The sequence below is a fragment of the Carassius carassius genome, chromosome 42, assembly GCF_963082965.1.
Source record: "Carassius carassius chromosome 42, fCarCar2.1, whole genome shotgun sequence".
NCBI lineage: Eukaryota > Metazoa > Chordata > Actinopteri > Cypriniformes > Cyprinidae > Carassius > Carassius carassius.
Window position 1 is genome coordinate 10,883,904 of NC_081796.1, and position 26,798 is coordinate 10,910,701.

General features: G+C 36.2%; 1 protein-coding gene across 1 annotated transcript in view; it reads left to right on the forward strand.

Moving 5' to 3' along the window:
* LOC132123790 (transcriptional activator GLI3-like) overlaps positions 1–26,798 on the forward strand; it is a 301,233-nt gene that overhangs the window by 203,502 nt on the left and 70,933 nt on the right. The window contains exon 5 of the mRNA XM_059534428.1: positions 21,298–21,503. Coding sequence (XP_059390411.1) covers positions 21,298–21,503 — 206 coding nt within the window. The remainder of the gene's footprint in view (positions 1–21,297; positions 21,504–26,798) is intronic.

Sequence of the window (26,798 nt, forward strand, 5' to 3'; positions counted from 1 at the left end):
GCTTAACTGATTTGATTTCGGGTGCGGGTCGGGTGTCGGTTCTATTTTAAGCGGGTCGGGTCGGGTGCAGATTTTAATTAGTGCTGCTGTCGGAAAACGGGTCGGATGCAGTTTTAAGCACTGCGGGTACGGGCGGGTGCGGATTTACAAAATCGGACCCGTGCAGCTCTCTGATAGTTATTTTACTCTCACCACATGTATATATTTGTAGAACGGCTTCTCTGATCATAGCAGGGAGCCATTACTCCAGTTTGTTTAAACTGCAAAAGTCACAATGTTTTTAAGCTCTGCTGCAAGCATAATATTAACACAATGTGACACCATTTCCTGATGAGGAATAACACAAACACGTGAGACCAAATTTGTTTATTCCAACTTTTCTCTGCAAGCACAGTCTCACAAGAAGAAACAGACTTGAATTAACATGTGACGTGTAGAAGGAAAGGATGAGAGAGAGAGAGAGAGAGAGAGAGAGAGAGAGAGAGAGAACAATGTGGGGGGTCAAGAAATGGTTTCCATATGTGACACCCTCTCTCTTTCTCCTGCAGTCTGTTCATGATATAACCATGTGTACCTAATCATACCTAATCAAGTGGTGGGACGCATCTTCTTGCATTCTCTGTCTTTCTTTCTCTAAATGTCAAACAGACCTCTGTCATGCTGATTTATGAGTTCACCCCCTTGAATACAATGTTAAGATGCACAGTCAATGCTATTAGCTTATATATGTATATATATATATATATATATATATATATATATATTGTGATGAGTCAGCTGCCTCCTCCCTGAGTGTCACCGGAACCCCGTCCTAAATCGCCGCCCTTCACCAGGCTCCCGACTGGAGTGGGTGTGTGAGAGTAGGGGCGCTGGACGAGTCAGGGCTGGCGGCGTGTGATGGGGCACACCTGAAGGAAATGGAGCCTCATCACCGCCGCTGTTTAAAAGCCCAACGCACCTCTCCTCGGGAGACCGGTCTCTTCCCCGTGCATGCACACTGGTGTCCTCGTGGGTCCAGGAAGGGTGCATTGAGGGACTCCCGTGCCACTAGAGACTTTTTTTTTTCAAATTGCATGCATCCTTTTTTAAATACATAATCCATTGTTTTCTTACTTGTCTTTCTCATAATTATATACTATTGTTCCAAGAGGTTTTTTTTTAAAGAAATTAATATTTGACAATAAATGGACCACAAGTGACAGTAGACATTTATAAAGTAACAAAAGATTTTTAGAAGACTTTCTATTTATGAATGAAAACTATGGCCTCAAAAAGTATAATCATTTATTCAGCTATCAGTTGTACTACTATCCTTCATGTTAGAGCTCTTCAGCACAGACACAACAGTGTGATGGTTAATCATCCTGTAATGCTCTGTTACACATAGAGTTAAACAGTTAAACTCTGTTAAACATGGTAGCCTTACTGGGAGGAAGAAACAAAAGGCTGTTTGTCTTCCTGTACCTTCTAAAACAACTTAAGAATCAATGTATAAAGGTACTGTGAGGCATTTTGAAATGACCGCTATCGATTTATGTGTTATGTGTTTAGAGGGTGTTCAGCACAGTTCATGTTAGGTTTTTTGCTACTGCAAAGGCGATTGATTTTGTAGCAGTTGTGAAAACTACTATTGCAAATATTGATTTTGTAGAAAGTGTCATTGTAGGAGATAAATAATCATTGTAGGTCCTTTAATCAAAATAGTCAAAAGATTAATCTTTCCTCGATAGAGGCCATACTTACCAGAGCATTGATATGGTATGAGTATATGTTTATTTGATTCTTTAGTAGTTTGTAGCTAATGTTTACTGACTGTGAAGTAACACCATGAAGGTGCAGTCACTCACACATGCATGCCTGCTACTGGTATGCTGTAGCATGGATATGGGAGTGTGTGTTATGGGAGTAAGTATAAACATGTCTTGAGATTGAAGATGTACAAAATGGCCCATAGTGCTCCGTGAGAAAGCATGGCAAGCGGTTGACTTAGATCTCCCCAAAGCTAAACAAATATTCCTTAACATGTGAACATGAAAGTGTATGGTGAAACTAAAAACTGGCAGATCCTTTTATCTTAAAAATACTGTGAAGTAGAATATGCCTGTATACTTGTTGTAAAGTCCTATTGCGAGCCTGCTCTATACTACAGGAAGATGTTTTTGAATAACATTGTAACCTTATTTCCATACTGTAGTGAAAAACTACATTCCTTAAACTTTGCAATGGGTATGTGTCCAGAAAACAAAAGAGTGTTGCTTTTATAATCACTGAAAAGGCTAAGGCTAATAAATGTACAACCCGAATTCCGGAAAAGTTGGGACGTTTTTTAAATTTTAATAAAATGAAAACTAAAGGAATTTCAAATCACATGAGCCAATATTTTATTCACAATAGAACATAGATAACGTAGCAAATGTTTAAACTGAGAAATTTTACACTTTTATCCACTTAATTAGCTCATTTAAAATTTAATGCCTGCTACAGGTCTCAAAAAAGTTGGCATGGGGGCAACAAATGGCTAAAAAAGCAAGCAGTTTTGAAAAGATTCAGCTGGGAGAACATCTAGTGATTAATTAAGTTAATTGATATCAGGTCTGTAACATGATTAGCTATAAAAGCTTTGTCTTAGAGAAGCAGAGTATCTCAGAAGTAAAGATGGGCAGAGGCTCTCCAATCTGTGAAAGACTGCGTAAAAAAATTGTGGAAAACTTTAAAAACAATGTTCCTCAACGTCAAATTGCAAAGGCTTTGCAAATCTCATCATCTACAGTGCATAACATCATCAAAAGATTCAGAGAAACTGGAGAAATCTCTGTGCGTAAGGGACAAGGCCGGAGACCTTTATTGGATGCCCGTGGTCTTCGGGCTCTCAGACGACACTGCATCACTCATCGGCATGATTGTGTCAATGACATTACTAAATGGGCCCAGGAATACTTTCAGAAACCACTGTTGGTAAACACAATCCGCCGTGCCATCAGCAGATGCCAACTAAAGCTCTATCATGCAAAAAGGAAGCCATATGTGAACATGGTCCAGAAGCGCCGTCGTGTCCTGTGGGCCAAGGCTCATTTAAAATGGACTATTTCAAAGTTGAATAGTGTTTTATGGTCAGACGAGTCCAAATTTGACATTCTTGTTGGAAATCACGGACGCCGTGTCCTCCGGGCTAAAGAGGAGGGAGACCTTCCAGCATGTTATCAGCGTTCAGTTCAAAAGCCAGCATCTCTGATGGTATGGGGGTGCATAAGTGCATACGGTATGGGCAGATTGCATGTTTTGGAAGGCTCTGTGAATGCTGAAAGGTATATAAAGGTTTTAGAGCAACATATGCTTCCCTCCAAACAACGTCTATTTCAGGGAAGGCCTTGTTTATTTCAGCAGGACAATGCAAAACCACATACTGCAGCTATAACAACAGCATGGCTTCGTCGTAGAAGAGTCCGGGTGCTAACCTGGCCTGCCTGCAGTCCAGATCTTTCACCTATAGAGAACATTTGGCGCATCATTAATGTCAATGTCAATGTCACCTTTATTTATATAGCGCTTTAAACAAAATACATTGCGTCAAAGCAACTGAACAACATTCATTAGGAAAACAGTGTCAATAATGCAAAAATGATAGTTAAAGGCAGTTCATCATTGGATTCAGTTATGTCATCTCTGTTCAGTTAAATAGTGTCTGTGCATTTATTTGCAATCAAGTCAACGATATCGCTATAGATGAAGTGTCCCCAACTAAGCAAGCCAGAGGCGACAGCGGCAAGGAACCGAAACTCCATCGGTGACAGAATGGAGAAAAAAACCTTGGGAGAAACCAGGCTCAGTTGGGGGGCCAGTTCTCCTCTGACCAGACGAAACCAGTAGTTCAATTCCAGGCTGCAGCAAAGTCAGATTGTGCAGAAGAATCATCTGTTTCCTGTGGTCTTGTCCTGGTGCTCCTCTGAGACAAGGTCTTTACAGGGATCTGTATCTGGGGCTCTAGTTGTCCTGGTCTCCGCTGTCTTTCAGGGATGTAGAGGTCCTGTCTAGGTGCTGATCCACCATCTGGTCTGGATACGTACTGGATCCGGGTGACTGCAGTGACCCTCTGATCTGGACACAGACTGGATCTGGTGGCCACGGTGACCTCGGAACAAGAGAGAAACAGACAAATATTAGCGTAGATGCCATTCTTCTAATGATGTAGCAATTACATAGGTTGTTATGAAGTGTTTCCGGTTCCGGTTTACCTAATTAATGCAGCCTAAAAATCCTTTAACGGATTTGGATAATAAAAGCATATTAGTATGTTATGTGTATGCCAGGTTAAAGAGATGGTTCTTTAAGCTAGATTTAAACTGCAAGAGTGTGTCTGCCTCCCGAACAATGTTAGGTAGGTTATTCCAGAGTTTGGGCGCCAAATAGGAAAAGGATCTGCCGCCTGCAGTTGATTTTGATATTCTATGTATTATCAAATTGCCTGAGTTTTGAGAACGTAGCGGACGTAGAGGATTATAATGTAAAAGGAGCTCATTCAAATACTGAGGTGCTAAACCATTCAGGGCTTTATAAGTAATAAGCAATATTTTAAAATCTATGCGATGCTTGATAGGGAGCCAGTGCAGTGTTGACAGGACCGGGCTAATATGGTCATACTTCCTGGTTCTAGTAAGAACTCTTGCTGCTGCATTTTGGACTAGCTGTAGTTTGTTTACTAAGCGTGCAGAACAACCACCCAATAAAGCATTACAATAATCTAACCTTGAGGTCATAAATGCATGGATTAACATTTCTGCATTTGACATTGAGAGCATAGGCCGTATTTTAGATATATTTTTGAGATGGAAAAATGCAGTTTTACAAATGCTAGAAACGTGGCTTTCTAAGGAAAGATTGCGATCAAGTAGCACACCTAGGTTCCTAACTGATGACGAAGAATTGACAGAGCAACCATCAAGTCTTAGACAGTGTTCTAGGTTATTACAAGCAGAGTTTTTAGGTCCTATAATTAACACCTCTGTTTTTTCAGAATTTAGCAGTTAGAAATTACTCGTCATCCAGTTTTTTATATCGACTATGCAATCCATTAGTTTTTCAAATTGGTGTGTTTCACCGGGCTGCGAAGAAATATAGAGCTGAGTATCATCAGCATAACAGTGAAAGCTAACACCATGTTTCCTGATGATATCTCCCAAGGGTAACATATAAAGCGTGAAGAGTAGCGGCCCTAGTACTGAGCCTTGAGGTACTCCATACTGCACTTGTGATCGATAGGATACATCTTCATTCACTGCTACGAACTGATGGCGGTCATATAAGTATGATTTAAACCATGCTAATGCACTTCCACTGATGCCAACAAAGTATTCAAGTCTATGCAAAAGAATGTTGTGGTCAATTGTGTCAAACGCAGCACTAAGATCAAATAAAACTAATAGAGAGATACACCCACGATCAGATGATAAGAGCAGATAATTTGTAACTCTAAGAAGAGCAGTCTCAGTACTATGATACGGTCTAAATCCTGACTGGAAATCCTCACATATACCATTTTTCTCTAAGAAGGAATATAATTGTGTGGATACCACCTTTTCTAGTATCTTGGACAGAAAAGGGAGATTCGAGATTGGTCTATAATTAACTAGTTCTTTGGGGTCAAGTTGTGGTTTTTTGATGAGAGGCTTAATAACAGCCAGTTTGAAGGTTTTGGGGACATGTCCTAATGACAATGAGGAATTTATAATAGTCAGAAGAGGATCTATGACTTCTGGAAGCACCTCTTTCAGGAGGTTAGATGGTATAGGGTCTAACATACATGTTGTTGGTTTAGATGATTTAACAAGTTTATACAATTCTTCCTCTCCTATGGTAGAGAATGAGTGGAACTGTTCCTCAGGGGGTCTATAGTGCACTGTCTGATGTGATACTGTAGCTGACGGCTGAATGGTTGCAATTTTATCTCTAATAGTATCGATTTTAGAAGTAAAGTAGTTCATAAAGTCATTACTGCTGTGGTGTTGGGAAATGTCAACACTTGTTGAGGCTTTATTTTTCGTTAATTTAGCCACTGTATTGAATAAATACCTGGGGTTATGTTTGTTTTCTTCTAAAAGAGAAGAAAAGTAATCGGATCTAGCAGTTTTAATGCTTTTCTGTAGGATATGTTACTTTCCCGCCAAGCAATACGAAATACCTCTAGTTTTGTTTTCCTCCAGCTGCGCTCCATTTTTCGGGCTGCTCTCTTTAGGGTGCGAGTATGCTCATTATACCATGGTTTCAAACTGTTTTCCTTAACCTTCCTTAAGCGTAAAGGAGCAACTTTATTTAAAGTGCTAGAAAAGAGAGAGTCCATAGTTTCTGTTACATCATCAAGTTGTTCTGAGGTTTTGGATATGCTAAGGAATTTGGATACATCAGGAAGATAACTTAAAAAGCAGTCTTTTCTGTTAGAAGTGATGGTTCTTCCATACTTGTAACAAGAAGTAGAATTTACAATTTTGGCTATATGAATTTTGCAAAGAACTAAATAATGATCTGGGATATCATCACTTGGCTGAATAATTTCAACACCATCAACATCAATTCCATGTGACAGTATTAAATCTAGAGTATGATTTCGACAATGAGTAGGTCCTGAAACGTGTTGTCTAACACCAATAGAGTTCAGAATGTCTATAAATGATGATCCCAATGCATCGTTTTCATAATCAACATGGATATTAAAATCACCAACTATTAAAACTTTATCTGCAGCCAGAACTAACTCGGATGTAAAATCACCAAACTCTTTAATAAAGTCTGTATGGTGCCCTGGTGGCCTGTATACAGTAGCCAGTACAAACATAACAGGGGATTTATCATTAACATTTGTTTCTTTGGATAATGTTATATGAAGTACCATTACTTCAAACGAGTTATACTTGTAGCCTGCCCTCTGTGAAATCCTGAAAACGTTGTTATAAATTGAAGCAACACCTCCACCTTTGCCTTTTAGACGTGGCTCATGTTTATAACAGTAATCTTGGGGGGTGGACTCATTTAAAATAATGTAATCATCAGGTTTTAGCCAGGTTTCTGTCAAACATAGTACATCTATATTATGATCAGTGATCATATTATTTACAAAAAGTGTTTTCGTAGAAAGGGATCTGATATTCAATAAGCCAAGCTTTATCATTTGTTTATCCATATTGCCTTTGTTTTTTATTTGTTGAACCTCAATTAAATTGTTAATCTTAACTTGGTTTGGACGTTTTTTGTATTTTCTAGTTCGGGGAACAGACACAGTCTCTATAGTGTGATATCTAGGTGAAAGAGTCTCTATGTGCTGATTAAACGAAAAATACGTCAAAGACGACCACGAACTCTTCAGCAGCTGGAAATCTATATAAGGCAAGAATGGGACAAAATTCCAACAGCAAAACTCCAGCAACTCATAGCCTCAATGCCCAGACGTCTTCAAACTGTTTTGAAAAGAAAAGGAGATGCTACACCATGGTAAACATGCCCCGTCCCAACTATTTTGAGACCTGTAGCAGAAATCAAAATTGAAATGAGCTCATTTTGTGCATAAAATTATAAACTTTCTCAGTTTAAACATTTGCTATGTTATCTATGTTCTATTGTGAATAAAATATTGGCTCATGTGATTTGAAAGTCTTTTAGTTTTCATTTTATTAAAATTTAAAAAACGTCCCAACTTTTTTAAATTATTTCTGGGTCATTATTTAATACAAAACCACACATAATGTTTCTACTGTATCTCTGTCACTCACTCTGATTTTTAGTTAAGATGAGTGCTGTCTGTCACTGTCTTTAATCAGTTCTGTGAATTACTGTATGCTCATTCTTTATAAAGTAGCAACAATGTCGTTTTTAAAATACAGTACTGTGCAAAAGTCTTAGGCACATTAGTATTTTCACCCCAAAAAAGGATTTTAAGCCAGTTATTTATATATTTTGCTGTGTGTCAGTAGGAATTAGTTTGCCATTAATTTGAATAATAATCTAGTGCGATTTTGAATGCACCAGCAGTCTGACAACGGCAAATTGAATGTTTGGAAATGTAAAGTGATATTTTATACTGACACACTACAGCAAAATATATAAATAACTGGCCGAACACCATTCTTTTGGGTGAAAATACTAACGTGCCTAAGACTTTTTCACAGTAGTGTATGTATAAAGTACGTATGATTAGATTAAGTATATTTAAATACGTGTTATTAAAGTATGTGTTCGTTCATATGTGTTAAGGGCTAGATTTTCGCTGGAGGAAACCGCTGTGGTGTGATGAGTGAAAACTTTACAGTAGATGGGAAACCGGCTCCCTCGTGACCTTTTGTAAACTGTATTTATGACAAAGAACTGCACAGATACAGATATTCTAACAATCTATCGATAAACACATACCTTGTGTCCTCTTGTGTTTAAGTGCGCATGCGCTGCTTATTCACTCCACCCGGATGACGCGATTTATCTGGATAGTTTTTTTTTTTTTTTATGATGACAAATGAAAACAAGCCGAAATGAAATAGCAGTAACGAACCTATTTTTTAAATGTAAGGAGTAGAAAGTACAGATACTTGCGTGAAAATGTAAGGAGTAGAAGTAAAAAGTCGGCTGAAAAATAATTACTCAAGTATAGATACTCAAAATTTATACTTAAGTAATGTAACAAAGTATTTGTAACAAAGTATAGATCAGCTGTGAGTTGACTTAATTCATGAAGATCAACTGTGAATTGACTTGATTCAAGAAGATCAACCGTGACTTGACTTGATTCATGAAGATCATCCATGACTTGACTTTACTCATGAAGATCCACTGTGACTTGACTTAATTCATGAAGATCAACCTTGACTTGACTCATGAAGATCAGCTGTGACTTGACTTGATTCATAACGATCAACTGTGACTTCTCTTGACTCATGAAGATCCACTGTGACTTGACTTGATTCATGATTGGCAGCTGTGACATAACAGGGCGCTGTTGTGTCTGCCATTTTGTGAGCATGCTGTAGTGCAGCAGCCATTACACGAGTGAGTGCGGGGTCGCATTTCTCCACAACACCCACAATGAATTCTAAACCAACAGTCCACAAAACATAAACCAATAAACTACTCAGTAATGAACGAGGACCCTTTTTAACCACTTCTGACTTTAAAGGCTGGTTAAGACCATCACAGAAAAAAGTCTGTTAACATACAGTCACGTAATTCTGAGCCATTTGACAAAGCCAAATATTCCACAATGTAACCCTTGAGTGATTGTGTGCCCTGCTTCAGCACTAGCATGTTCCTTGGTGAAGCCACTGGATCCTTGTTTGGCCAAGTATTCTCTAATGGGGCGAATGAGACATAAGACTTGCGGATCCATATGCAAGGCTTTATTTCCAAGATGTTGTCATATAACAGGCATGGGTCAAACAATGGCAAACAGGTTCAACGTGGCCAAAACACTAGAGGAGTCCAGTAAACAGGTTTGGTCGATCTCCAGCGAACACTGTCCAAACAGGGTAAACCAAAGGGGTAATTTTGTATCCTTCCAATCTCCTCTGTGGGACGCGACCGGTGAGTGGAGCAGGTGTCGCTCATTTCCCAATCACTCCACCGGCCTCGCTCCGTTCCCACGGCAATCAGCCCCGCCCCACTCGTCAAACCCGGTCTTCCTTCCTGGTATTCTATTACTTTTAAAGTTTTCTCGCTGGTGAATGATATATATATATACAGTACAGACCAAAAGTTTGGAAACATTACTAATTTTAATTTTTTTGAAAGATGTTTCTTCTGCTCATCAAGCCTGCATTTATTTGATCAAAAATACAGAAAAAATGTCTTATTGTGATATATTATTACAATTTAAAATAATTGTTTTTAAATTTATTATACTTTAAATTATCATTTATTTCTGTGATGCAAAGCTGAATTTTTAGGATCATTATCATATGATCCTTTAGAAACATTATAATATGATGATTAATTATCAAAGTTGGAAACAGTTCTGCTGCTTAATATTTTTTCAGAACATGTGATACTTTTTTAGGATACTTTGATGAATAAAAAGTAAAGATAAAAAATGTGTTTTTAACATATAAATATTTTGTAATAACAATATACACTACTGGTCAGTAATTTGGGGTCAGTAATTTTTTTTTCTTTCTTTTTTTTTTTACATAAAATCAATACTTTTATTCAGCAAGGATGTGTTAAATTGATAAAAAGTGATAGTAAAGAAAATATATTATTAGAATATATATTATTAGAATTGTTTTTTTTTTTTTGAATAAATGCAAAAAAAATTTTATTCATCAAATATATGAGACAGCTGAACCGTTTCCAATACTCATAATAAATCAGAATATTAAAATGATTTCTAAATGATCATGTGATAGACTGGATGTTACATGTGACACTGAAGGCTGGAGTAATGATGCTGAAAATTCAGCTTTGCATCACAGGAATAAATAATTTTTCTTTAAAGTATATTCAAATAGAAAACTATTATTTTAAGTTGTAATAATATTTCACAATATTACTGTTTTTTCTGTATTTTTGATCAAATAAATGCAGGCTTGATGAGCAGAAGAAACTTCTTTCAAAAACATTAAAAATAGTAATGTTTCCAAACTTTTGGTCTGTACTGTATATACAATGAACCTTAAAATGTTTTATGTTTTTAAAGAAGTCTCTTCTGCTCATCAAGCCTGCATTTATTTGATCCAAAGTACAGCAAAAGCAGTAATATTGTGAAATATTTTTACTCTTTAAAATAACTGTTTTCTGTTTTTTAAAATGCAATTTATTCCTGTGATCAAAGGGGAATTTTCAGCATCATTACTCCAGTCATCAGTGTCACATTCTCATTAGAATCAAATCATTCTAATATACTGATTTGCTGATTATCAATATTTAAAATAAAAAAATTACATTTTGAAATATATTCAAATAGAAAACAGTTATTTTAAATAGTCTAGTAAAGATATTACATAACACAATTTTACTGTTTTGCTGTGCTTTGGATCAAATAAATACACACTTGGTGAACAGAAGAGACTTGAGTGGTAGTGGATCGCCTACTATAGGCAACTTAATTTTTCTCTAACTTATAACTTTTAATTGGCTAAGAAATCTATAACTGCTGGACAATAACAAATAATAATGATTTGTTTATATACTACAAACACTTTTTTATCACATAATAAGGCAAAATAGATTCTATACTGTAATAAATGCAATTAGCACTGTATTGTTCATATACTTTATTTATTACCTGCTGGAGATGACTTGAAAATCATATATTGTCACAATCGTATGTTAAATGTCTTCGTGTTTCCAAAAGTTTCTGTTTTTGTGTGAAAACAACTGTTTTCATACAGCGATAGCTGGACACACTTGTCCATATTAGGAGTTCCCTGGTATGACTTTCTGTGAGAGAGCGCCCTCCGGCTTCGAGTATGAATGAAGTGTTGCATGAGTGTTTAGCACTCTGTGATGTTCATCTCGCCTTCTGGGTACGAATAAAATAGCAGGTCATGCGCAGACTATTCTGTCTCTTTGATTTTAAATTTATATTTATTCACACCAGCTCTTGAAAACCTCTATGCGAACACATTTGACTGAAAAAGTGCGGGGGACGAATTTCCATGAATTTCCACGCCCATGATTTTCCAAGATCTCCAACGGCACCTTGAACAAACCTCTGGCATTTTGAGCATTGGTTACACTGCTCAACGCTGCAAAATATGTTGTTAATAGAAACCTTTGACACTCCACGAAGCGTAAACACAAATACGCACTGGAGCATTTGCCAGATCTGTTTCGCCAATTTCCTAGTTTTACAGTTTCAACCAAAGGGTTCTTAGCACTCTCTAGCACCCCCCTAAAATTGTTCCTGGCTTTTTAACAGTTTATTTGCCTTGTGGTTCTATGCGCCAACATTTAAGTGCTTTTTCTTCTCTATTGTAAATGACTGTAGGCCGAATTGCTCAATAGTGTGTTGCGGCACCTTGTTCAGAGGCATGAATAAGACGAAAGCAAACAATTGTTTCCCGTTTAGTGTGTAGGCACTGTTCATCTGTGATTCACTCACTTTATCTAGTCACACACTGTGTGAAAGGGCCTTCAAGGAGCAGAAAACTTTTCAAATTTGTTTGATTTGGTTATTTTACTATTCTTTACTATTATAATTTTAATAAAATATTTTATATGTATATTTTCATTTAGTAAATTTAGTATATTTAAATTTAATAATTTTGTATCATTTTCATTATTTTATTATGTGCTTTTGCCATTTTTATTCATTTGCTTTTATTTAGCTTTAATCTTTCATTTTTTAAGTACTTTTTAACTACTTGCGTTATACTTATATGTTCATTAGTATACTTTTAAATCAATAATTTTACTTGTACTTAAGTACCAATTAATCAAAGTAATCTACTTCACTACTTTTACAATCACAATTCATTATTCAGTATATGATTTGATGTGACCTTGCAAAAATAAAATGTGATAATAGGTTAGTTGCATATTGCCGCCATCTTGGATTTTCGGTTTAGAGAGTGTGGGCAAAGCCATCTGAAGGCAAGCATGCACCCTTTAGCCAAAAAAAAGCATAATAGCTGATGCTACTGCTTCCTCTTAGGCAGTATGTGGTAAAGAAAACCAGATAACTTTTTTTATGAATGAATGAATGAATGAATGTTACTGGAGGAGAGGTTTCACTGGGCTAAAAAAAAAAAGTGAAAAAAGTGCAAGTGACCTGACATACAGCCAAGTATGGTGACCCATACTCAGAATTTGTGCTCTGCATTTAACCCATCCATAGCGCACACAAACAAACACACTGTGAACACACACCTGGAGCAGTGGGCAGCCATTTATGCTGCGGTCGCCCGGGGAGCAGTTGGGGGTTCAGTGGGCCCCTCAGTCATGGTATTGCTGGCCCGAGACTCGAACCCACAACCTTAGGAGTCTAACTCACTAACCATTAGGCCACAACTTCCCGACAAAAAAATAAATAAATAATAATAATACATTTAAAAAATGCTTTTTAGAAGAAACAGATTATAATTACATTGTTTGACAGCCTAATTTTCAGAAAATGTTATACTAAAAAAATAGTTTTTGATTTAACTATTTTTAGAGTTTACACCGGAAAAAAAAAAATACATTTATAAGAGTCACAGACTTTTGCAACTGGTGGGATCCAGCTAACATCATGTCTCATTCATTCCTATAGTATCCATAAACGCTGATTGTCATAGCTACACAATTTGTTTTTCCCTCACCAATTATTGTACAAATTACTTGTTTCTCTAAAATGTTTGTATTACATTGAACTAAAATACATATGCCTGTGAGACATCAGTTGATATCATAAATATCCATTTCTCAATTCTGCACATGCATCAGCTTGTTCCATCAACATTTTCACAACATATTTTAATATTTACATTTACACAGTTATCTTTGTTTCAAACATATTTTTAGATGAAAACACGGGCTTTAAAAATATAAAATTAATAAACAGTTATGACTTTTTTAAATATTTTTTTTTTTAGTTATTTAGTTATCTAGCCAATTTTGGTATGAATTTACCCATAGTAAAAATGTATTGCTCAGTAGTTGCTTTTCCTAAGCTCGGGAGACTTAGATGAGATTCTCATGTATTTCTCATTTTAGTATAAACAGCATTTCAGATATTTCTTCTAAAATTCCTTAGGAGAAATGGAAGTAGACACAAATGAGACATGAGAAATGTTTGAGAAAAAAAAAGAGTCAAAACAGAGAATGTGGTGAAAGAAACAGAATATCTCTTAATTGTCTTGCTGCGATCTCTATCAAGACTCCATTACAGGAATATTTTATTGCTCAGTGGTTGCTCCTTCTAACCTCAGAAGACTTAGTTGTGATTCTCGTGTACATGTATTTCTCATTTTAGTCTCAAAAGTATCTCAGATGTTTCTCCTAAAAATCCTTAGGAGAAATAAAAGTAGACAAACTGAGACTGAGACTGAGACAGAAATAAAAAATACAATGAAGAGATAAACATGTGAGAAACATGGGAGATCTCTTTATTGTCTTGCTGCAATCATAAAATTAAAAAGATCTCGTTACCATTTACATTACCATCACTATTTCTCCTAGACAGAAATGAGGCTACCTTAAGATTGAATGGAAACTTTTGCTTGAGTCTTCTGCTTCTCAAAACTGTCTCCTCCCACATAGCAAAAGTCTTCTGGCCCAGGTCCAGGCCAAACAATCACTTTTCCCTCGGCCCAAGTGCTGCAAAGAATGACGGCCCTGAAGTGGCCCAGAACTGGAATAAAGACAAGGGCCACACATGGGCCATAACTGGCCCGAATCAAAACAGGTTTTATTATTAGTGCCAATTCTCAGCCTTAAGTAAACCAGAATCCTCAAATCTGAGTCACACCTGAGCCTTATATAGCCCAGACCCAGAATCTTAATATTTCATATTTTTGCATTGTGTATTACTAACATTGCCATTATTCATTTTGTGACATGCTGTACAGACAAACTATGCCAATAAAGTAAATTAAACTGAATAGAAAATCAGACTTAAAACCCACAAATCATGTAACTGTGCAATAAAAAAAATGTATTGCATTGATTTTTCTATTTATTTTTATAAAGAACAAATCAACCAATAAAGAGTTAGTTTATAAAGTTTACAGTCTATAAGAGAAACGTAACAGATAGACACATGTAACTTAATCATAATAATTTATTACAGATGTGTCAAAGAGCAGTACCACAGTAGTCCAAATGACGATGCATTGCAGTTGCAGTCCTCTCTGGCAGCATATAATAGTAGTGCGAGGAGCAGGGCATAATTTAAGTTGTTAAATGCTGAAAATACTATACCGATCCACTCTGTCAAGGCGCGCGTTTCTCATTCAAAACACGCATCACTGGAAACATGGCATTTCGCAATCTGTGACGAAACCGATGAGAGCCAATGAGTAAAACTTGTTGTAAAACTTCTTAACGTCACATTTTAAAATTGTTACTATAGCTAGAGAGGAAGGCGATACCAGGGATGGGCGATACCAAATATTTTGTTTTCGATAAGAAACGGACACTTTTAATGGCCAGTATCGTCGATATCGATACCAATATTATACTTTTAGATTATGAAGTTTATTTAATTATTATGAGTACAATGGGTAAAAATACCTACTTTATATTTGAAATGCATTTTAACATTCAATATGCCTTAATTGCAACTTATTAGGTTATATTTTTGTTTACACATGGTTAAAATATGTTTACTGTAGTGGTAACCAAGGAAATCTACAAATACTATAGTTAAACTATGTTCACTTTACCATGGTTCATTGTCACAAGGGACTGCCAGTAATAGTCTGTTGCATGCATAAAATGCAACCTTTTTTATTCGGAGAGTGTATGATTTATATTAACAATACAAAATCGAACATGAGCAATATGAACTTTTAACATTCAAATTTAAATTAATGTACTGCACAAACTAGGGTACAATTTCAATTACAATATAGCCTATTTTTTTTTTTCTGCATTGTTCATGAATGGTTTGAATTTGGATCGGTTCCACACACCAAGCATCACATGGATACAGAGGATTTAAATAAAAATAAAATACTTTCATGATAATTTATTTTATTTATTTATTTAATGCTTGTGCATGACACCATACTAATAAAAATGATGTGCCCCCACTATTATAGATCAATGTGTGTCCCATGATAAATCAAACAAATATTACATGATAATGGTTCAATGATCTCTCTCTCTCTCTTTTCATGTAAAGATTCTAAGAATATTCGTATAAAGAATAATATATAAATATATATATAATATAATATAATATATATATATATATATATATATATATATATATATATATATATATATATATATATATATATAACCATTATCATGCAATATTGTATTTATCTCGTTTATCATGGGTCACATAATATGCTGCCAGATCATAGCCTGATTTGGGCCAGACTCCTCCCACCAACAATCGGCCCTCATATTGTTTGCCTGATCCATGCCATGCCATCATTGCCACACATAGCCCAGCTCTGGCTGAAAGGGTACATGCCATTGCCGACAGGAGGCTAACAGTGCCAGCTTGAGGCCACACTCCTTTAAGACCAAAGAAGTTCAACTAGATGAATCTCTATCAATTGAAAGTCTATGTGTAAATGTGGCTCTATCCTCACGCATGATGTTTAACATCCTTGTAGTGTATAACCCACCATCGAGTTGCCTAAAATTTTTTTATCAAAATTTGGAAAAAATTCTTAAATCTTTTAAGTCGAACAGTGAGGTGCTTATTTATGGTGATACTAATGTTAATTGGTTAAATAAATCCAGTAGAAAACAACTCAAAGAACTAACATCAAAATATGACTTTCATCAATTTGTAAATGGACCCACTCGCTTGACAAAAACATCACAGACAGCAATAGATTTAGCTTTCTCAAATAAGCCGGAAAGAGTCTTAAAAACATACAATCTGGTGTGTGGCTTGTCAGATCATAACATGATATTAATTTCCAGAAAACTCTCAAAAAAACGTCTAAATGAATATAAATATGACCGAAAGGCAACCAAGTTAATAATCCCCCGCAAGGATCTTATTAAATTTGAGAATGAGTTAGCAAACACTAATTGGGATGAAGTCTCTCAACATAGTCAAGTGAACGAGTGTTGTGATATATTTACTTCTACAATGAGTAACATTTTAAATAAGTCCTTAAAACAATGTAAAAGGCCACAAAGAAAAGTACAGCTTACATGGGTAAGTGATGCAGTACGACAGTTAATAAAAAAAGAGATTTTGCTTTAAAAACCTATCTTAAAACCAGATATGACACAGATCTGATGTTATTTAAAGGTTTACGAAATCAAGTAGTGAAAGAATTGCGCAACTAAAAAGCAAACTATTATATGAAAATTATAACTGAAGCTAAAGGAAATTGTAAAGTAATGTGGAAACAAATTAACAGTCTAATTAAACCTAATGCAAATACAAATAACTCGTATGAACTAAAATGTGAAGAAAAAAACATATCAGACCCTGTCCAAGTTGCTAATGCTTTTAATCAATTTTTTATTAAATCAGTACAAGATCTTGCTTCTAATTTTTTAGATGACGAGCCCAATAGTGTCAACTTAAACATATTGCCATCAGCAAATGAGAATTCCTTTAAAATTAGAGAAGTGGATCAGGCAGTGGTACTGAAAGCTATTTCAGACCTGAATATTAATTTATCCAAAGACAACTATAACATAGACACAACTTTCCTCAAAAAATATTCTCAAATTATCATTCAACCTTTGACCCACATTATAAATGTCTCGATTAAAACTGGAATATTTCCAGACGCGTGGAAAAAGGCACTGGTTAAACCCATCTTTAAGTCCGGGAATACCACAGATGTTAGTAACTATCGACCAATAAGTCTAATTCCGGTAATGTCAAAAATACTAGAAAAAATTGTTTCAGAACAGCTAACACAATATTTAGAAATACATCAGTATATACACGCTCAACAGTATGGTTTCAGACAGAACCATTCCACTGAATCAGCCATCTGCGCATTATTGGACAATATTGTGCAGCCGCTTGATAGATGAAACATCGTGGGTGCGGTATTCCTAGACTTAAAGAGGGCATTCGATACAGTAAACCACAGCCGTCTTATTTCAAAACTGTCATCTTATAATATGTCACCCCAAGCATTATCATGGTTTGAGTCATACTTGCAGGGCAGAGAACAATGTGTAGTCATTGATCATGTAAAATCTGCCCCATGTAAAATTAAGACCGGAATCCCTCAGGGAACCATACTGGGGCCTGTTCTCTTCAGCCTGTATGTGAACGAGCTGCCTGAAGTGTGTCCTGAAGTTGGCCTTCACATGTATGCCGATGACACTGTGGTTTATGTGTCTGGCAAAAGCCCTGTTGTTATCGGCAATACACTGACCAAAAGTCTTGAGAAAGTGTCTAATTGGCTAAATAAATCATGTTTAACACTTAATCGGAGGAAAACTAAATCAATGTGTTTCTCTATAAAAAGAACGAGGATAATAAAGGACCTTAACGTTAAAATGAATGGTGAACTCATCGATCAGGTAGAACAAGAAAAATATTTAGGAGTGATTTTAGATTCTCAGTTAAATTTTAAAAGTCATATTAAAAATATCTCAAGAAAAATGAAGGCCAGTATGAACTGTTTCAGAATGATCAGGAACAGTCTAACATTTGAATGTGCTCATGTCTTTCTGAACACTATGATCATGTCCCACTTGTCGTACTGCACCACTGTTTGGTCCCAGACTAGCCAAACTACTCTAAAGCCTATTGAAAGGCTTTATAACCGTGCCTTAAAAATTTTAGATAAAAAGCCCATTCGATTCCATCACTGTTACATTTTAAGTAAGCATAAAATCTTAAATTTTGTTAATTTTTTTCATCTTAGACACATAAAGTTGTTTTTTAAATGTTTGACTGGACTTGCACCTGAGCCACTTTGTAAATTTGTGAACAGACTGGATACCTCCAGATCAACAAGAGCGGCTACATGTGGAGACTGTAAAGTCCTGTTTTGTAAAACATCTTTTGCCCAAAATGTTTTTTTCTGTGAAAGGAGCCAATTTGTGGAACTGCCTTCCTACAAATATAAAGACTTTAACTAAACTGTCCACCTTTAAAAAACTAACAAAAGCCTGGTTCATAGAGCAGCAGCAGTGTGATCATGCCATATGAGATGTGTAGCTGGATGTATGTGAGGTGTGCATCTGTGTGAGTTCGAGGGAATGTGTTTATTTATTATACTTATCTTTATTAGTGCTAACTGGTTTCTGGACATTTCATTGTATTCGCTGTAATTTTAATTTTTTTCCTCATTATCTTGACTTTTAAAAGCTCTTCTAGGGACAGGTGTTGCGAATTAGCCATGGCTATAAACACTGGGATACATGCATCAGATTGTTCTTTATGTAATAATCTATGTTTATTTTGTATCTGTCCCTATTCAAATAAACAACAAATAAATAAATAAAATAAATTTGGGCCAAGTCTGTTTGCTATGTGGGCTGAGGCAAAAACTCTAACACTCTCACGATGGTCTCTTTTTAAAGCTTTAAAAAAGATCTCAACAACATCACACACACTGTGCTCAGATATTTCTCCTTATCTAGACTCAACAGCTCTCACATTTGTCTCCTCTAAATTTCAGAAGTGATCTCAACTTTATTAAGTGTGCACCAAGTCAAATGCCTCAATATGAGCTCAAACATTTCTTCCATGTATTAATAAACAAATAAGTCAATTAATAATCAAGACTGTATCATAAGCCATTTATGTGTCTTTCAGCAAAGTAAGCTCCAGGGTTACATTTTCTGTAGATCACTTCTGATTACGGCATCTTGTATATTACTATTTCCAACAACAAATTATGTGCCTAAGTACTTAAACATTGTCTTATAAAAAGTAGCATTATCCTTATTTCTGCATAATTTCTCTCTCAATATAGCCTTCATCTCTGAATTTATGATTTTCCCCCTTTTATTTAGTGCCTTTCAAGTATTTGACTTGATGCACACATTGTAAAGTTGTTGAGATCTATTCTAAAGCTTTGCAGGAGACAAATATTAGACCCCCAGATTATTTAGCTAACGAGAAAAATCCAAGCATAGTGTGTGATGTTGTTGAGATCTCTAATCTAAACTTTTGACGAGACAAATGTGAGCGATTAAGAGTCTCTAGCTAAGGATAAATATCTGAGCACAGTGTGTGATGTTGTTGAGATCTATTCTGAAGCTTTAAAAGAGACAATTCTGTGTCAGCCATGACACAAGGATACATTTTCTACGTGTATTTACACTTTGATTTAAACCAAAACAGTGCATCTGTGCAGCATGAGTGACACAGAGGAGTGTATGCTGCTTGCGTTAAGTGGATATTGTCCAAAATGGCACTATGGTGAAGCAGAGAGACACAGAGGAGACAAATTGTTGAATAAAGTCATTATTTTTGTTTTCTTCACATCCAAAAAGTATTCTCGTTACTGCCTAATGTTATGGTTGAACCACTGATGGCAGATGTACTATTCTGACGAATATATATATATATATATAGTTTAGTTAACTATGACAACAGTGGATGTTTTTTTGGACTGATACAAAGCAACTAAATAAGATTCAGTGCTGCATTGCTTATATACAAAAGCATCTCTACTGACTGGCTTTTACCTTGCCTTAAACCCTTAAGAATTCTCTTGAATGGTTTGACAGCACTTCAAGAGAAAGTTTTGTTGAGGAACAGACCAAACTCTTTCATTAGTGGCTGGTGAAGTAGACTCCGGAGACTGACAGGAGAGAATTCATAGGGGACAAGCTTTAGTGTGTAATTGGGTCCATCCGGTCCATCTGGTCCTTCTGAGAGGTCACTTGAAGACAAAGTTCTCAACAGGAATTTACTGTAAATGTTTTCTTGTTTTCTATGTGCCTCTTTTTTATTTTAATATGTTTGCAAGAGTCAGTTATGTTCTTAATTTTTTTCATTTTATTTTATATTTTTTATTATTTCATTTATTTAATTTTCCTGTATACCTTATATTATTATGAAAGAACCTAAGTGTTTTATTGTTTGTTTGTTTGTTTGTTTTTATCCTTAATCACACATGGACAGTCCTGCTTCAAAATAACTTAAATAATAATATTTTAATAGGGGCTGTTTACGAAAACAACACAACAAAATCCAGATTTGAGTGACACCCATCATCTCAAGAATATATGGCAAAGCTTTGTGGGTAGCAGTAAGAATTCCTGGCAGCCTCTGTCTGATTAAAATGTGATGTGTTGAAAGTTGGCTTTGATCTTAGGAAATGTCTGCGAGGGGAGCAGTTGGAATTTAGCTTGGGCTTTTTCCCTCCCGCTTACTCTGTGATTTGGCCCTGCAGATGGAGGCAGATAGATAGTGTCACCATTCATTTCCTGCTCAAGCTCCTACACTGTTCTGTGTAGACACTAGACCTGGAGCAGGGATCCAAAATGAATAGATCACATGCCGAGCTTTTGTGGTTTGTGCAGAGCTCTGCTCTCTTCTATACTTTTCTCTAAATGTATGCATGTGCTTTGGATTGTACATGCACATATAACATGGCATTTTGCAAATAACCCCCCCCCCCCCCAAGACTTGGAACATCCCACCCAACGGAATGAGTGGAAGAAAACACTGTATGAAAAAGACTCCTAAGGTGCTTAAATGCTTTTCTTCGTCTCTGATTCCAGGACTCCTGCACTGGCGGCCAGCCCGGCATTTTCGGATATCTCCCTCATCCGGATCTCACCACACCGGAACCCTTCAGTGGGGGCGGAGTCACCCTTTAACCCCCCACATCCATACATTAATCCCTACATGGACTATATCCGCTCACTCCATAGCAGTCCCTCTCTGTCCATGATCTCTGCGGCCAGGGGCCTTAGTCCCACAGATGGTGAGTACCTCAGAGACTTGTTCTAGGCTTGCTAAAATTATTTTCAATTCTTCTAAATGTCAACCTATTGTGAACAGAGCAGACAATTTTAAGTATTAACTTCTAAATTGTACACATCACATGTCCTTCAGAAATTGATAATACCTTAAATTAATCTATCTATACAGTTTTATCTAACTCATTCTGTCAATCTATCTGGTGAGGGCCGAGATATGGCACTCATATATCCCTCATCTGTCTGTGATGCTTCTTTCTTAAGGGGGGAGAACATAGTTTGATCGTTTGGACACAAGAGGCCTGTTAAGAAGCCATTTTGGTTTTATGTGTGAAGTCAGACTGCGAAATCCATTACAGGGTCTCTGTGGTATGCTGGCCTCTTGGCCTTCTCCTCAGGCATGAAGTTTTAATTGAAGCCTGAAGCACAAATACCAAAGTGGGGGAATCAGATGGGCCTCTCACAGGCCACATATAATCAAGATGTATCGAACTGTAGTGCTATCTAACATCAGCCAGGTCATACTATCTACCATGTGTTTCAAAGGAAGACAAAAAGCATTACCATATAGTTATTAACTATTCCCAGATAAGAACCCAGAATAAGGGCAAAATTAAACTTGTTGATGCGGTTTGGTTTGATGTAACCTTTTGGTATTCTTGGTAAAAAGCCATTTGTTGAGTAAAATAAATCAGATTGAACAAATATTTAAATTAAACATAAGTAAGTTTTTATGTTAACTCTTTGATAGAATTATATACTCCAGTTTGCTGTATTTGAATGTAAACTTTTTAAATGGTGTCTGTAATAAAAACTTGTTTTCATGACAGATTTATTAGTACATACATTAATGAAAAAAACATTAAGTAAATATTAGGGATGGAACGGTTCAACTTACTCACGGTTTAAGAGTCATGGTTTCGCTATACTGTCAAATAAAAACAAAGAAAACAAGAATAATATATCTAACTACAAGCAACAGCAAAAATAAATACAATAGAGTAAAGATACAAATAAAATGAAATGTAAAACAGCGTTGCATATTTGATTGTATAAATTAAAGATGAATCGTCATTAAAGTAACAAAAGCTTTCAATCAAGAACAGTGAGTGATTTCTTTGTTGTTGCTGTTTGATTAATATTAAGTTCTTCAACTTTAAGAGAATACACTGATCCGGTGCACTGATACAGTATGTTCAGCCGACTATGTCTGCTATTGGACACTTACCAGGGCATTTTGACACATCATATTTTTTGTGTGTGTGTGAATTTGTCAATTTAAACAAAATATTTCAGAGAGAGCCTAATTTACGCATGTTCTGACGTGCAGGTTTGAGGTGCTTCAGCTGAGCACACACACAAGCTTGCAGCCTCTGGCTCTTAAATGTGTACACTGGCAAAGCTTAAATGAGTTTAGTTTAAACACAGATATCAACGTGCGCTGTTTAAGCAAATAAAGCATCTGGCACGAGTGATTTCATTGTTAAGTCAATTCAAGTACGGAAATAGACAACCTCCGAAAATCAGCGAAACACATTTTTAAATAAACCGCATATTTGAGTTTAAAACAACTATATTCTCGCATGAAATACTTTTAAAACTACATTTCATGACATGATAACAGTCATATTTAGAAAACTATCGGAATAAAAATGGTGGTTGAAAAAGCTTTGTGAACTCAACTGGCAGAAGCCCCCCCATGCAGCGAATTCGCGTCTGTTGCAAAGTTAATTTCACGCGCGAATGAAGCGTATGAACTCAAAATGTTCAAGCGTCCAACTATGCGTGAATTGCGCGAGTTATTCGCACAAGTCGCGTCTGGTTTGAACACAGCATTAAATATTAAGTACAGTAACATGTCAGCATGTGTTGATGTGAGGTGGTTCATAAGATTTGAGTTGCTTGTAGTGATGTGTCGTTTGTGAACGAATCATTCTTTTTGAACAAATTTTTTAGGTGAACGAATCATTCTCGTTCACACAATCCACTGACTCATATTTCTCGTTCACTGAAGTTCGTCCCTCCACAGCAGCGCGGCGCTATTAGCAGCGCATGCGCAGCTTGGTGAATCGGGTAGCTCTGTGAACTGTTTCATCCTGTCAAAGAGTTACTCAACCTCGAGCCAATAGCCTTCAAGTATGGCATGTGATGGAGCATGTGATTTGTTGAATGTAGTGAACGAATACGCCCTTCAATGAACGAGTTTCATATGAGTCTGAATGAGATCTAGAGATCTCGTTCGTAAATGAAATGACTGATCTGATATCCATGTCGTTCGTGAACGAGCTGAATGATTTAGTTAATCTCGTTCGTGAATGAAATGACTGAACTGGTACACATGTCGTTCGTGAATGAGCTGAATGATTTAGTAAATCTCGTTCGTGAATGAAATGACTGAACTGGCACACATGTCGTTCGCGAACGAGTTCAATGAACGGATACATGTTGTTCGTGAATGAAATGAATGAGAGTAAACTGGGTTAGTCTGCCATTTAGCATTTCAATCTCGCAAAATGTAAAGTGCAGTTATAGGTACTGTGCACATACAATTTTCATATTTAGCATACAGAACTCCATGTTTAATCCCCGATTTATGAATGTGAATATATAATATACAAACTGTCTGACCAAACAATTAAAATGCTAATTAGGCAAGAAAACATTGTGCTTTGTTCATCTGAACAACTTTATTAGACTTTATATATTAAATGCGATTATGCACACATTTTAATAAAGCCAGATCAGTTTTTGTAACAAGTGAATACGTTCGTTGACTTAAGACATAACACATAATACACTCTTTTTTGCCACCTGCTGGCATATTTTGTGTAATACGAAGAAATTATCACTGAACGAATCAGTGAACGATTCTGAATGAATCATTTTGGTGAACGAACTGAAAATGAACGAATCTCTTGAAAGAATCATAATTTCCACCACTAGTTGCTTGAGGCAGACGTGGATAAAGTCTTTTTTCCTGGGCATACCGTGCATTTTACAGAAACATTCTCGCCTTTAATTTCCGGTACTTCCAGTTCGACAACGCCATTATCGCTGATGCCGTCGTGTTTAGTGGTCATTCAACCAAATTGTAGTAACGCGACACTTTACATTCTCAGTAAAGGTAATGGCGTTGCAACAATGGGATAAGTAATTAATTAGATTATTCTGTTACTGAAAATTAAACTCCGTTAGTAACACCGTTATACTTAAACGCTGTTACTCCCAACAAATGACTGCTCATATTCCAGCATACAGCATTCGCATTGAACAAGAGAATGGTTTTCCAGGTGTTTTATTTTATTATTATTATTTATTTATTTTTCACTGTACGTATCCAGACCAGATGGTGGATCAGCACCTAGAAAGGACCTCTACTGCCCTGAAAGACAGCGGAGACCAGGACAACTAGAGCCCCAGATACAGATCCCCTGTAAAGACCTTGTCTCAGAGGAGCACCAGGACAAGACCACAGGAAACAAATGATTCTTCTGCACAATCTGACTTTGCTGCAGCCTGGAATTGAACTACTGGTTTCGTCTGGTCAGAGGAGAACTGGCGCCCCAACTGAGCCTGGTTTCTCCCAAGGTTTTTTCTCCATTCTGTCACCGATGGAGTTTCGGTTCCTTGCTGTTGGGGTCACTTCATCTACAGCGATATCGTTGACTTGATTGCAAATAAATGCACAGACACTATTTAACTGAACAGAGATGACATCACTGAATTCAGTGATGAACTGCCTTTAACTATCATTTTGCATTATTGACATACTGTTTTCCTAATGAATGTTGTTCAATTGCTTTGACGCAATGTATTTTGTTTAAAGTGCTATATAAATAAAGTTGACTTGACTTGAATTGACTTGACTTGACTGTTGTTGTACTGGTAAGCCAGAATTTGCATCCATCAACAGAAACATACATTAGCTGAACCTTGTCTGTTTTACGTGTTATTTAAAGCAAACCATATTACAAATGGGTCATCAGATTTGTAGGTGTAATCCTAATAAAAACCGTATGTCCTAGCGCGTGCTGAACCGTGTATATAATTAGCATCAGACAAACTATAAAATTATTATTCCAAGTGATTAAAAGATTAAACTAAATATTTTGGGGAATCAATTAAGTGGCGATATGCAGTATGTAAATAACCACTGAACAAAAGAAGAAAAAAGCAGTATGGCGCGCTTTTTCTTAGCGTGTTTCCAGGGTGACTCGTGGATTCACCACTCTGTTGAGAATGTCTTGTGTGTTAACCGTGAATGTACTCTGTTGACTGAACTTACTCCCAGATGTGTTTTATGAACCAGCATACCTCAGGTAAACAAGGTTTCATTGAACTATTGAAATGAAAATGTCATGATATTTCCACTATGATCAGTAGATTAAATTAAATTAAAATTAAATGTATGCATTTAGCAGACGCTTAAGCAATTTACAGTGCATTCAGGCTATCAATTTTTACCTATCATGTGTTCCCAGGGAATCAAACCCCCAACATTGCGCTTGATAACGCAATGCTGTACCACTTGAGCTACAGGAACACTAGATAATACTAACAGTAGATGACAGCAGAGGATTGTCCATAGTCTCATTTACCATTTCCACTCCATTTTGATTTTGGATTTATATTTTAGATTAAATTAAATTCAATTCCAGTTTATTTGTATAGCGCTTTTTACAATACAAATCATTACAAAGCAAATTTACAGAAAATTACGTTTCTACAATATTTAGTAGTAGCTTATCAGTGGTGACTGTCAGTTTGTGCGTATATGACAGGATTTTTCAGAAAAATGTATACAAGACGTAGTCAGCCAGACAATGAACATTATTAACAGCAATTATTATATGATGCCGTCACACTTGTAGCAATATGTGTTAGTTCTGTTTGTTGAGTCAGGGTTAGCATCAACTGGGGTCCTCTGAGGGGTCAGCATCATCTCTTCTCAGGTGTTCTGGATCCAAACTGGAGCTTGTGTAAATCCTAGTTACCACGGGATGGAAATACATTAGATACATTATTCGAATGCTTGGTGAAAGAGATGTGTTTTTTTAATCTAGATTTAAGGAGAGAGAGACAGTCAAGGAGACAAGTCACACTTGAGTTGAGCTCCAGATAAATTGAGATAAATTGCAAGAAAAATAAGATTTATTTGCTAACAAGCTAATGAAAAAAGAGGATTCAACATACAACAACATCTAGACAACATCTAAACAAAGATTTTGTTTAATCTGGACAGTTTTATTTTTTACACTGTCACACCTGAATTTGAGGAAAAGTTCAAGAGAAGCTGATCA